This window comes from Trichoplusia ni, chromosome 7, assembly GCF_003590095.1.
Source record: "Trichoplusia ni isolate ovarian cell line Hi5 chromosome 7, tn1, whole genome shotgun sequence".
Classification (NCBI taxonomy): domain Eukaryota; kingdom Metazoa; phylum Arthropoda; class Insecta; order Lepidoptera; family Noctuidae; genus Trichoplusia; species Trichoplusia ni.
The window spans coordinates 5,957,220-5,971,725 of NC_039484.1; the positions used below are offsets into that span (position 1 = coordinate 5,957,220).

A 14,506-nucleotide genomic window follows, 5' to 3' on the forward strand; every position below is an offset into this window, starting at 1 on the left:
ACATTTCTTTTCACAATCTCTGTACATGTAAACTAGTACATAATACACGTTTTATTCAGCACGTATGTAATGTCGAGTCAATAAACCTATTTGAACCCCAGCGAAGTACTCGCCTGATGTGAAACATTATCATAACAAATTCAGACATCGTCTATAAACACTAGCTTCATAAATATGTCAAAACCATAAATCTTCAAAGAAAACGGAACGTAAAATGCATTTTTGTATTGCATAAATAATCTCAGAGCTTCAATACTTCATATCAGGTCAACGAACTCAGTAATCGAGAAAAAAAACTTTTAACTACATAATCATTTCGCGGCTACGTGAGCCTCGACCAGTTACAGACGACCTGCCAACTTGTATGAAAATATCTCGCAGCGCACCTTTGTTTATACGTCAAGCGAAGAGCGAGGACTCATTTTAAAGTGGTTTTTAAGAATTGGCGTGGTCGCAGCTCTTAAAATAATCTACGGTACAAGATTAGCGTTATTAACATGGCTTCAGGCATGCACACCCACTCTTGACAGACCGTTCTGTAATATACAGTTTCACTATTGTCTGCCCCAGTTACCGTCTACCTATACGTCTAATTCGGGATCGCTGGAGAAGGCCTAATTTCATTTTTGGGCGCTTTCGCATCTTGAATGTCATGTTTATAATTGGCAGTTCCATCGTGCGCTGTCTCGCCCCAGTTTCAGTGTTTATGCTACACTGTTAAATGCATTCACAATTTCCTGATGTTGTTTTGATTTTCTATACCGTTTGTTTTTTCATTTGAATTGTTGGACTTAATACAAATGTTAGATTGTGAAATTCTTGTTGTGTTTGGAATTATAGTTGATGTTTGTGGAGTTTTATTATTTACCATCAGGTTGAAGTTTTAGCATTTTTTTTTGGCCGTAGTCTAAATTCATACGATAAAGTCTGAAACAGAATATTATATTCCTATTTCTCTCTATGATTAAACGCCTACATTTTAAATTGAACACTGTTTTAAAATTTCTTCAACAGGTTTTTTCTTCTCTTTGATGCGATATCGACAATATAATCATTGTGAAACAGCACCGCTCTAGTTATTGAAGCCACCTGTCTTATATTAGCGGCTGCTTAATCGCATCACGTTTAATGCGATTTCAAAAGACCGTTACAATAATGGCATCGTTAGCTTTTATCGTCTTGTTGAACAGATCTGCTCGTGCTTCGGTTTCTTGTGACGTAGGGCTTTAAACCATACTATTTTGTACATTTTATTGTTTGATTGCATTTTTCTCGTCTATCTCTTCATGTCAGTCCCTCATATCTGACGATTGTGGACAGCATCAGGGCAAGATTTGGCGCAGATGGTCTGCCTTCATCGGTTTCGATCCAGCGCGCCTCTCATCACCAACCTTATTAGTACTAACTCTACTATATCTTGCTCCAATTAAATATTTAACACGTCTTCAGTGGGTTAAAAGCCGTGTGTCATGAAATAGCCAGAGAATGGTTTTAAACGCAATTAAATAAAGACAATGATTCTGGAAAACCAAGCAGAGCATTTAGTTGTTTGGAATTAGGGAAAGAGGCCAGCCGCCTACGACACGAAAGTTCTAGCCAAATAAGTTTAGTGTACTTTTGTTTTACTAAAAGTTCGCTAGAATCGTCCTGACTATTCCTGTGATACGATTGTTTTTCATTTCGTTTCTGTATTTTTCCGGTTGCAGAAAATATAATAAATACCCAATTAAATTTTAAAATATTTTTTGACAACTTTCAAACTTTTACATTAACTCTTATTCAGCAAGGAAAAGATTGCAATGCTGTTTGTACTAAAGTTAAACAAAAAACTCCCATTTCCGTTACTATAATTTATCATCCCAAAGGAAATATATGAAAATATGTTTTAAAACTGGATCAATCATGTTAATTTGATCTAATTCCACTCGTACCGCAGCAACTAAGATACGAGTCCGAATAAATGTTACAGAAAATACAAATATCATAAAAGTGATTATGATCAAGGCGCCCTACTTAGTATACTAGAGCACGCCTTCCGTCTCCATTTATTAAAAATTATCGTTCACGAAGATTGATGGCACGTTCCTTTTGATGACCATTACGTGGGATCAGTGTTTGGAGGTTATTTTTCTAACCCTGCCCCATGAACTCGAAATGGGATGACGAATGTGGGTCGAATAGACCGGATTGTGATGAGTTATTTATGTACATGGAATGGTGTTTCGTAAACAGACCAGATAGTTAATTGCTTGCTTGTTTTCTTACATTCGTATTTTATTGGATGTTTGGTTTATCAGAATATCTTAAAACTGAGGGAATTGGTTCATATCCTTAAATCATTGACAGATGTACGATATATCGGTTTTCGTTTTGGTCCATCTGCTGCAGGCAATTGATCAATTGATCAAATAACAAAAAACAGAACATTGTATTAATCAAAAAAACCTCAACTAAGTAACCACTACTCAGAACATATTTCTTTATTTTTACGGGTGTGTGAATAATGTACTTAACGTCTCTGTCCCTTCAATTGGCACAATAGTTAAGCAATTGCAATAGCACTACACTAGCTAAGCATTATAAAACATTTTCTACCAAGTCGCACAAGAAAGCTGAAAGTTTCCGTTACCTAAATCTACTTACGGCTACATCATAGATAAAAACATTAAAAACGTCTACCATTCCAAAAACTAGAAATGGGACATAATATTTTGACTGGCGTGACCGTCTCAACGGACGGGCACTTCACTTTTACAAAATAAAGATTTTTTATGCTCATCATAGAGTTGTCATAAATACAAGTCGTCCAGACGTTTACATGTTTACTAGAAGTCACAGACAGTTAAGACATTTCCGGGCTTTTGACAATTACACATGCATGAAACATCTTTAGAAAATTATATAGGTGTACGCTGTGTGAAATGATAAAGAAATTCATTATAATATTATCACTCGTTATAATTTCTCATTTATTTTTTTGTACAAAAATGGCATTAAATAATAAGGTTAAAATCACGTTACATGCTTCGCTTAGTTTGAGACTAGATGGCGTTGTGTCAAAGTTGTGGTTTATTAATATATAAAAAAGTAAAGTAACTTTGTTTTAGGGAACAAACTACATTGTTTTTTTTATGTATAATTCGTTATGTCTCAAATTGCTGTAATTAGTGACATGCCATTATAAATAAATGTATGATCTACAACTAACGAAAGTTAAAAAAATTAGGAAAACCAAAATCTGTTGTTATCGGGGTTAATTTGCGATTTTCGTACCCTGTTTTCCAACCGACTGCCAAAGAAGAAGGTTTTTAATTCGTCTGAAATTTCAACATGTTTATTACCTCCAATTTCGAACCGGTTTTGATGGTTTTTTTTCCTTTGTCGAGTATAAATGCTCCCCGTGCTATAAATAGGTTTGTTAAAAAATTTCGAGTTTACGTCAGAAAATTTCATACAAAAATGTATGTGTTTTTTTACAAGCCCGTCATAAAAAAAACATACCTAGTTGCTTTATGAAACTTTCTGGGGCATGTTGACAAACTATAATCGTGGCGACCGAAATTACCTTGGGTTATGATTTAGAATTAAGAGCCACAAAATATGTTGCCTATTTAATTAATATTAAAAAAATCGCAATGTGTCATTACATTCCGATACCGGGAATCGAACCCGAGCCTCCTGGGTGAGAGCCAGGTATCCTAGCCACTAGACCATATCGGATTGTGAGCAATTAGGGAAAACATCACAGTGCTATCTGAGTTGTTTCACAAAATAAATGCGCCATTTTTTTTAAAATACTTTATTATTATTATTATTTTATTTATACACCAATTTTACAAAAAATCAACAAATTGCCAATATGTTAATAGTTTGTTGAGGAAATTAACGCTCTTGTACTTTATACCTGATGAGATTTTTTTTATGTAAAACCAATGTCACTGCCATGTTACATATTAATTTCGTTACCAGGAATCGAACTCAAGACTGCTTAGTAAAAGAGATCTCTATTATATGTTAATCCAATATAATCACATCCACATCGGATTTCAAAAACTTATACTCAGTTTAATTTGTGTCTACAAATCTGCATGTTCAATTATTTAAAATAATATTGATCGGATTCAATTGCTGTTCAGCCCTCTTCCTCTCTCGTAAATTTTGCGTGCCCGCCAGGGTCCATATTTTATCTTAACTTGTATTTTACCATCCTTGTGCTTAACATATGGAATGCAATAAATAATTGAGTATTGAGTAAATGTTTCAGACTAACGACACTTATTATCTCCATGACATGGTTAGATTGACATAAACCTCAAAAACATACATTGGGCACCAATCGGTGTATTATTAATACTACATTTTATTGAACCTCACTCTATAGTTTACAACTCTGAGATTTAACAGCCCATCTGTCATAGTATTTGGAGCAAAAGTATTGCAGTTTTAATGACGTCAGGAGCCACGAATAGTCGCGTCAGTAGCAAGGAGTTGTGTTGGTTGTGTAATGCATCATAACATTGCATCCGGCGAGCTGGTAACCTCGGGAGAGTGACGTCATTGGATAGGTCGATGTACTGTTGGCTAACTTTGTTCGATGTGGGGTGCTCTTGGTAAACGAGATGCAGTGATGTGATGGTGGATTGGATTAAATTTCACACTATTCGTATTCTCCTATGCATTTTGCCAACATTGGACAAACAACATAGAGCCCAGCTCTAGGACGCCACCACCACATCACAGAAACACTTGCATTTGTAAGATAGTAACCGCAACTATAACTGTATTACTTTACAAGTTTGTGGTGGTTTGCTCCTGAACATAACTCGTGCTTGTATTTCTAAGAATGTGTATCCAAGTTAATTATGTTTCAACTCACTAAGTAGAGTCAAAGTCAATTTTTTTATTTCAATTAGACCGTATAGTATATGGCACTTTTGAACGTCAAACAATTTATTTAAACAATATTAAAATCTAGTGTCAGTCTCCTATTGAAGCTACCGCTCGATTGGAAGTTAGATTCTCATGGAGAAGAACGAGCAAGAAACTCAATGGTTACTCTTTTTCGCAATTATTAGTTATTTAAAACCAGTTTTTTAAATTAAAAATTACCGTCTGAACTGACAGGCTAGGCTAGTTGAGGCTGATGAGTGAAGGTAAACTAATCATCATCATAGTCACTTTAATAAGCATATTTGCAGACAATGATGGATTATATAATTCATTTTTATTGCTCAATTCTTGTTAAACACATGGACCCAGTAATAAGCCAGGAAAAAAAAACTCTGACTAAATAATTTTAACACGAATGTTTATATTATTTTGTCTGTATTCCGAGAAACAAGTGACCGAGATAATAACACTATGGGACATTCACAAAAATTATGATAGAGCGAATTGGCTAAACTCCACCACCTAAGATAAATTGTCAGATATCTCAAATTATTTCGACTGTAATAGATTAATACTGCTTTATTATAATCTCTTTTATGTAACCTCCTTTGAAATATTTGAAGGCAAATTTAGTGTCCCGCGGAAAATTACTTTTAAGCAGGTTTTACATCAACCTTTATTCACATAAGTGTAACTACAAGCTAAAAACAATGTATAATAATTAAGCTATAATTTCGTTACTCGTTAATAACTCATTCAGTACCAAATAGCCTTGTGGATCATTTTTACGATCATTAATTTGATACCAAAAAATATTAATATAATAGGTTTATGCTAGGAATATTAATTTCGAAAAATAAAACATAAATAAAACCTATAAATGATAAAATGAACAAAAAAGAGGATTTATTGTCCTTCTTGCTTACAATGACAGGCTGAAAAACTATAAAAAAGTAAGTTACGCGTCAGTCTTTTGAATTCAGAACTACAATTTATACGTACTTTTTATGGCGGCAGTAAAAGTCTTAATCAAAACAATTTTTTGTTTTATTTGTTTTTAATAAGCTAAACCCACAGAATTATCCGATGGTATGTCATATCCATTTTTTTATTAAAATGTATGTAGAACACTTTTGGTTGAAGAGCAATTTTGATAATAAATTTTTAATATTATATCTAGCTTATGTTTTTTTTATCATTACTGTAAGAAAATATATTTCATAATTAAAAATCATTCATTGGAAATATTTGAAATATGGATACCCATGTTTCAAATATTTCGCTACTCTAATAGTTGTTGATTAAAATATATTAAGTCAAACTACATACCTAGTTTACACAAATCAAATTTAAATCACTTACTTATAAAATTATAACTTACAGAACGATTTAGTTTTCAAACCAAGCGATGTACACTCCATCCTAAATCACAAGCAAAGCCCGTAATATTCGTCATTGTAACTACACCATCCGAGAAATGGATAATAATTTATCTGTCAAAATAACTTTTTTATAAATCCCAACAAATGAGGCACAGATTCCGCCGATATGATCCGGCTGACATATTCATGAATTAGTATTCGCGATTAAGGTAACCTACTTCGTTCCAACACCTCTTTCCTCAAATGAGTTTAATCATTACAAAGAAAACAAAAGTAGCAAATGTTTCGAATGATTATCACTATTTTCTGACATTACAAATGTCGAGTTAAAACACGCTCGCATTTTTTAGATCGATGTAAATTCATAATAAAATTGTGGGAATATCTGTCCGTTTGTTTTAATTCGCAAGTTTCTGTAATATTTGTGTGTCGCATAACAAATGTTAAAACACCAGTTTCTGTCAGTCTGTCGGTTCGAACATTGCTGGTGTTATTTTATCTTGTTTATTCAAGGGTCTGACAATCGAATTAAGTCTATTTTTTATGTTGCTTCGGTTTGGTATGATAGCTGGCAACAAAGAACCAAATACCTATCTGTGGCATCAACATTTATTGTCAACTGAGAGGGATTAAATGCCGTCTAATTATACATTGTGTAATAGCATAATATTTCGATCATATCTTCCCGGCTTCTGAAGTTGTTTTACGTTCTATAACAATTCATTTATTTCGAACTCATGACAATCATAGTTTCACTTCATTTTCTTCGTGTTCAAACTTTCTGAAATGTAATTCATCGGGCCATGGCACCGTGTGCACAATAATCACGCTATGAAAGTTTTAGATATTCTAGACTAGGCTAACGAACCACAGGGCAATGTTCCAGTGACGCCTCGAGATTGACAGCTAAAAGCTTTCAGGGAAATTAGCCCAACTAATCATAGTTATTTTAAGATATTTTAATATGAAGAGTCTTCAAATTTTATGCTTTTATGCCTTTGAGAATTAGGGCTGCAATTAAAGTTGATTGACATTTAAATTAATCGGGGGTTAAATTTTTACTTGAAGTTAAATATATAATGTATAGGTACGAAAGGCCCGTAATGTTGGTTATGAGTATAACTTTTTCAATTCACTTCACTGAAATTACAACAATCAGGAAAACAGTACGGTTTACACCCACCGTGTCCTAGGTACTATATAAATATTAAAAGTGAGGATAATTTAAAATTCCGAAACTCCTATTTATTTCCCTATTTTTATAAGTTTCTAGAAGGAAATAATTAGTAGAAACAGGTAGCTTCCTACCTGACTATACACTGCTCAAAGACGGAAGCCAGACAATTTGTAAGATTTATAATGGGCAGTCAACGTCTACGGACTGAAATATAAATGCCACGATATTCTTAGATCAAAATAAGTAGTGTATGAACACAAACTAAATGTCAGCTAGTCGCTCCAGGTGCCTTTCCCAGAATACCTATGTTAATATAATTTATCGCGCCGAGTGGGTTTCTCGTGCTAAACGCTCATATAAATTATTTACTTCTGTGAGAAACAAACGATTTTATGACACAGGTAAACATAAATTTATAATTTAAAGATCAAACGCTGCTCTACTTTTGGTAATTTCATCTCATTTGTTTTATGTAGGAAAGTTTAAATAGAATTGTCATAAAATGAAAAATAAGGTTAATCTAGAAGGGATTATATTCGTTGCGTGTTGAAAGAAAAACTTCTTCTGTACTTTAGCAGTTGACAACCGTAATAACACAATCTAGATTTACCTACTCTTGCAAACAAATTTTACGGTACGCGCATCAACTTTCTATATACCTATACATATATACTTGAGTTACTTCTAGCTTTACTATTGAATGTAAGTGAATGAATCTCAAATTCCCCGTATAGCTCTCGTTGACCAGTTTCCCCCTGGTTCCAGATGGCTGGTGCGTGTGATCGAGGACGTGCAGGGCGGCGAGCTGCGCACGCGCCAGGGATACGTGCCGGCGCAGGTGCTGGAGGAGAAGCAGACCGCGGAGAGGGACCAGACCGCCTTGGCCGCCAGACGACAGTGAGTATGCCTTCTATACTTTCTCTACATCATCATCCTAACCTTTTCCCAACTGGATCATCAGGAATGGGTATCTGGGCTCGGCTTCTAGAATAATTAGATGTAGCGAAGAACCAGTGTTATACAAGGAGCGACTGCCTATCTGACCTCCTCAACCCAGTAACCTGCAACACGATATCCTTTAGCTAGGCTGGTTGTCAGACTTTCTAGCTTCTGACTACCCGTACCGATTGTTACGGGTTAGGTTACGTTAATTTTGAATAACAGCCGGGATCCGCAATTTAAGGTACCTTCCGAAAACCTGAGGACCACGTAATGGCATACATGATACAGTATCAAGCGTAGCTTAACCTGTCATCAACCAATTTGTGCAGTTATAGCTTATCCACGAGATCCTTTGCTCATACGCTTCCACGTAGCATTAAGAACTTAGCTTTGAGTTGAAGCCCACTCCCAAGAGGTTACAGTAAACAGAAATTTTAAAACGTCTTTCCCAGTGCCGTAACGTCTGAAAAAGCCATTTCAGTGGTGTATTTTCAAAGACTTAAGAAATATCGATTTTAAAAAGTAGAGCTTTGTTTATTTAAATCTTTTTCGCTAAAATGTGGCAGTAATTTCTTTTGGCATTCGAATTTCAATCTTCCATCCTTAAAATATTTAGCAAAAAAACAAACAGATTGTTACAAAAAATCGCATAACATTCTATTTCTCTTAAACCTAATCCGGCGACTGCAGACGTCAGTACGGTACAGAACATTGTTTTTTCGAACTTCAAAAGAATCTTCGATCGTTTGAAAGGATTTCCTCGCACAGTTTTTATCGTCATTGCCGTCAAAGCGAGAAATCAGCTTTCATGTGGACCTATAAAGATTTTATCGATGTTCTTAATTCAATGAACTCTGTAAATCTTTGTGAACATTCACAATGACCGCATTTATTTTAATTGAGTTTTGTTCTACACATTTTGCACGTAATATCATACTCATAATCCTATTGTGGTTACAACACGACTCTTTGTTATTTCAAGTGCAAAAAATAAAGTAACATAGTATTTTAAAAATAGCTGGAATTTGGTAAAACACATAGAATTGTCTCGCTGAAGGTATTATCCCAATAAAATTTACTGGATATTAAAAGTAAACCAATAAACATTTTTAGAACTCTTAGTTTTTTGTCTTTAAAATGTTATGTTTTCATTAACATATATGTTCTGGATTCAATCCTTTGTTCCGTCAACACGTTACCACGTGTAAATCATACCCGTTTAATGATCTCCACTTGGCTGTGCTACCAGTCATAAACTCCTGCTTGCGTACTATAGGTACCGCACTACCGATTACCTTAATATTTATGTGATTTTGATAGCAGAGCTTAATGTGGAACTAATCTTATATAACCGATGTAATTGTTATTGTTTTTGGACGAGTTGCAGTAATCTTGTTGCGAATATACCTGGCAGACTGTAAAATCGCTTTTAGGTTTCTCGGTAAGAACTATTTATTTTCCAATAACGTAAGAATTAGTAAGAGTTCATTTAGTATTGTGTAAAATAAATCTAACGCAAATATAAGCCATCTCAATCACAAAAAACTATTTTGATTTTGTAAAAATATTCTCAAAACTGAAATTCACTTTACCACAAAAATATCAATTAAGTCTCCCTCGTAAGCGTCACGACAGATCATTAACATCCTTCAGTTTTATCCAAACAGCATCACTTGCGCGCGTCAAACACCCGTCAACATAAACAAACGCAACGAGATGATGACTTTAAACGAAGGACTTTCAAGTTATATCAGGAATCAGGACGGGGCATTAAGTTATCAACGCCGATGTAATTTGGCGGGAGAATGTCTTCCGCGTCGGTCGTCGACAAGCTGTCCACTCTCTTTAACAATTTTATTAAATTTTGAAGCTATTTTTATATTTCGTCGCGGTATTTTTACTTTAAAGACATTTAATTAACCTGATATCAGAATCTTTATTTAGAAGTTGAATGAACAATCGTGACGTTTTATTTTGGGCTTCCTTAACTAGGTGAAGATAAAATTAAGTGGCTTAGTTATAGGCTCTACTAAATTTAGGAGTAATTTTTACTTCAATGTAGGTATTGCTAGCTACAGCCGTCTTTAAATCGTCGATGAAAAAAACAAAAACCATTTTTGACCAAAGATTGAATGAGTTTTGTCATTGCCATCGCCTGCCTGTAACACACAACGACATGTCAATTATCAATGATTAGCACCTATAGAAACAGAGCCAAATTGTTAGTGAACGATTTGACAAGCGCTGTACTCTGATATAAACAAATTGAACTAATCTCTAACAGTACTGCCGTAAAGAAGGATTAGCAGGTATTAAGATAGTTGTTTCGTAACATCTCTATAGGAATAAGCCCAAAATGACCGATTTAGACGCAGCGCCATCAAAATACAAATGCAGGAGTAACATTTAGCTTTACTTTCGTAATGAACCTTCAAAATATCAGAAAAATAATCTATAAGTACTTGCCCATGTCTCTCACATTAAAAAATAACGTTAATTCTGAATATCTCATTAATTAAATTTCTCCTTACCAGGCATTGATGGTTCCCTCTTCTTAAAAAAAATTTGCTTGATTTATATATTTAATTAATATGTCAACAGCTTTATTTCATTTAATTTTAAATTCATTAACTTGTTATTTCCCCTTGATTATTTAATAACCTCATTCCAAACCTTCTTCAGTTACCATTATCCCATTTTTATGAAAAATGGCTTCCGCATCGAAGGCGACACATATTTTGTTTGGTTTTTAAGTTCAATAAATGTTGCGCAGAAGGAAATATTGCTTGGGTTAGGAACTCAATAAAAACGTCATAAGCTTTGTATTTGAGAAATTATATTTTTTCATCTGATACAGTACGTTGCCGGAAATATAAAATAGTTTACAATCATATTCATATGGATATCCAAATCTGTACTTTATTAAATATCTCGATTGCCATCTGCGCGGCAGAAGACATCGTTATTCAAAGCCATCATTATGACATTGCCTTAATAGTCCTCTTTAGTAGTCCACTGACAGACCTAGTATTTACGCTACACTACGTCCACGAGTTTAATAGACCTATTTAAGTCCACCAAAACCCATCTCCCAGACAGTCTTCCGAATGAATCATCTCCGCGTCAACAAGGAACACAGCTATCAAGATGCGCAGTTAACGGATCATATAACTCGGTGGAAATGCACGTCTAAAACAGGTCGTAAATCACGAGAACATCCAATTATTCCCGCTTGTCTCGCTACCAGCCCATACTTGCCAGAACAATATTATTATTATAGGTATTTAGTCAAAACTGCCAACAGCCTGTCCATGTGCATTTGGCAGGATTTAGGACTTGTCTTTAGTTGCGTGGTGACAAACGACCTCTAATGAATAGTATAAATTTAAAAGAGGTAATGCATAGCAGTTGTTCCTTTTATCGCAGTCTATTAGATGTATTACACTGACAAAATAAAATACAGTAGTATGTACTTGTTAAACATTTTGTTTCACTGTGTGATCATTATGGATCTACAACATTTCATGGTAAAAGCATGTAAGAAATAAAAGGTCTTCCAATATGAAATTCGAACAGCCGAATGTAAAAATACCTCTCACTTATTTCGCTCTGTCAGAATAGTTTCTGTAATTACGAATACCATTAAAGTTTGTTGCAATCGTAATATAAAATAAACAGAGATATAACAAGCCAAGCATATTAGTATGCATGAGTTATTTGTCTGTTTTCTGCATGACTCAGAAGTACCATATATATCACAGACTTATGTTACATGTGAAATGCGGGCAAAAGTACAACCTAAAGAAGATATTACACTGAGCTATGGGTAGCATATACACAGCATACAGGTGCCTAAAAACTAAATTAATAAACCATCTAGGATTCGCATAGGTATACCCCAAAACTTAATAAAAGGGTTTGGGTTCGTTACGACAATACTTTGAATATACTTGTCCGAATAATTTGAATCTGGTATGAGTCACTCTTGTCTATTAACCTAGTGTATGAATGAGCGAATCATGACCTTCACTGTAGTACCTCTACATTCGCTGTTTCAGAAGCTCCCACGCCCTTACCTCTTGGCAAAGGAATCGCGCGTTCTTTCTCTGACTCAGCTGCTAGGAAAACACTCACTAATTTATTATAATGTTTATCATTTTAACCCTCGTTGTGACGTCATCAGCTGGAGTCGTGTGTCGATGGATTTATTGGTCTATTGATCTTGAAAACGTTCGCTTTTCATCAAGTGCACCCACTATCAACGATTTATCATATTTGCCAATTTTAGAAACGAAACACTTTTATAATGGTCTACTTTGATTACGTTTCCACCTTTAATATATTCTATTTATCCACATACTAGAATAATGAATGAGGTAACTTATAAAAATATCATAATATTTTATCCTTTGTAATTTAGAAAACTCAATTCGTATTTCATCAATTCTGTAAAAATAAAGTAAGTTGTTTATCATGGATTTGTTAGAATTATCAACACACTAGCTGTTGCCCGCGACTTCGTCCCCGTGGGTAGAAGATATAAGTTATGATTTATAGCTGCCCTGTTTTTTCCACATTTTCCATTGTATCTTCGCTCCTATTAGTCGCAGCGTGATGGTTTATAGCCTAAAGCCTTCCTCGATGAATGGTCTATTCAACACAAAATATTTTTTCAATTTGGACCAGTAGTTCCTGAGATTAGCGCGTTCAAACAAACTCTTCAGCTTTATATATTAGTATAGTATATATATAGAATATATAGATAATACATTTGACTGACCTTTGAGAAGACCGGCCGTATAATATTATGTATATTCTAAAATGCATCTTACCCCCAGGGCCGTGGTACGAGAGCTAGTGGAGACAGAGGAGGAGTTTGGGCGTGACATGCAGCAGGTGGTGTCCCGCTACATGAAGCCCATCGACAAGGCCAGCACCCCCAAGCTGGTGTTCGACAACCGAGAGCTTCTGTTCTCTAACTTCAGACAGATCTGCGAGTTCCATAATACGTAAGGATACTTGATGCTACATGATGGATATCGCAGTGAAATTTTGATTTTCACTTTCTTATTTTGCTAGCATGATTATGAACATTCATTTTTAAAGCATGTGAAATATTCCTCTGTTTAATGCTCTTGCAAGACCATATGACATGAGCTACAATATTTTAAGCTTGCTGTTATATTTTGGTCCCTCCGAAGCAAAACGAAAAAAAATAAAAAATAAATATCTACAACGACAAAGGTTGATGTTCTGTCTACTAGAAGATCTTCTCTGTTTAGTATCAGGGAAATAGTTGACTGTGGAATCATAAAATTAGGTCGGCTTACAAAATACCTTGTTACAGGGTACTGCTAGAAGGCATAAAATACTATGCCAGTGAACCGAAGATGCTTGGAAGGGCATTGCTACGAATGGAGCGTGAGTTCGACAAGCACGTCGCGTACTGCCGCGACGAGCCCAGGTCACAGCACCTGCTCGCCACCGAACCTGTCGTCAACAAATACTTCCAGGTTAGTGTTAACTAAGCAATGTTTTGAAATACCAACAATGTGTTTGTAGGATAGAAAAATATGTTTAGAGTACAAATCTTACTGTTATTAGTCCTCATCGTGTATTAGCGTCATCTGTAGTGTAGATGATAGTACTATAATGATCAAAGTTAGCGCCATCTAGAATTTTGAACATGTACTACAAGCTCGTAGCGTCCAACGCCATCTGTTGATATATTCTTAACCAGTACGACACAGTTTCCAAAGATACTCACAGTGATGATCAAAAGATGGCGTTATGTGGCTATCTGAATGAGAAGTTGAATCATTGTCATTGTTAGTTATTCATATTACTTATTATGATGTAGATAGAATTAGAAAGTTGAACAGATACGGTACTTAAATTCAATCGATAGTATGACTTTATTTTTTCAAGAATATTTTCTTTCTTGGCATGAATGTTTTCATGATGAGGTATGCTTAGTCCTTAATATAGCTGAATTACGACTCCGCCCAAACTTTTGATCTGTAACCCCCAGCACTTTGATGGCGTGAAGATAGCCGGGGCGCCAACAGGCTCGAGCGTTAGGCACAGCGCCAAGAACTAGAATAAGAGGCGAATA

The 14,506-nt window shown here is 35.0% G+C and overlaps 1 protein-coding gene and 1 non-coding gene across 3 annotated transcripts in view; one reads left to right on the forward strand and one right to left on the reverse strand.

Annotated features, from left to right (window-relative positions):
* LOC113495666 overlaps positions 1-14,482 on the forward strand; it is a 29,454-nt gene extending 14,972 nt beyond the window's left edge. For both annotated transcript variants that reach the window (XM_026874517.1, XM_026874518.1), the window contains 3 exons: positions 8,215-8,346; positions 13,230-13,400; positions 13,739-14,482. In XM_026874517.1, the coding sequence (XP_026730318.1) occupies positions 8,215-8,346; positions 13,230-13,400; positions 13,739-13,919 (484 nt within the window). In that variant the 3' untranslated portion in view covers positions 13,920-14,482. The remainder of the gene's footprint in view (positions 1-8,214; positions 8,347-13,229; positions 13,401-13,738) is intronic.
* On the reverse strand, positions 3,649-3,720 carry Trnae-cuc. The gene has a single exon. It is a non-coding gene; the product is annotated as a tRNA-Glu (tRNA).
* Positions 14,483-14,506: the final 24 nt, after the last annotated feature.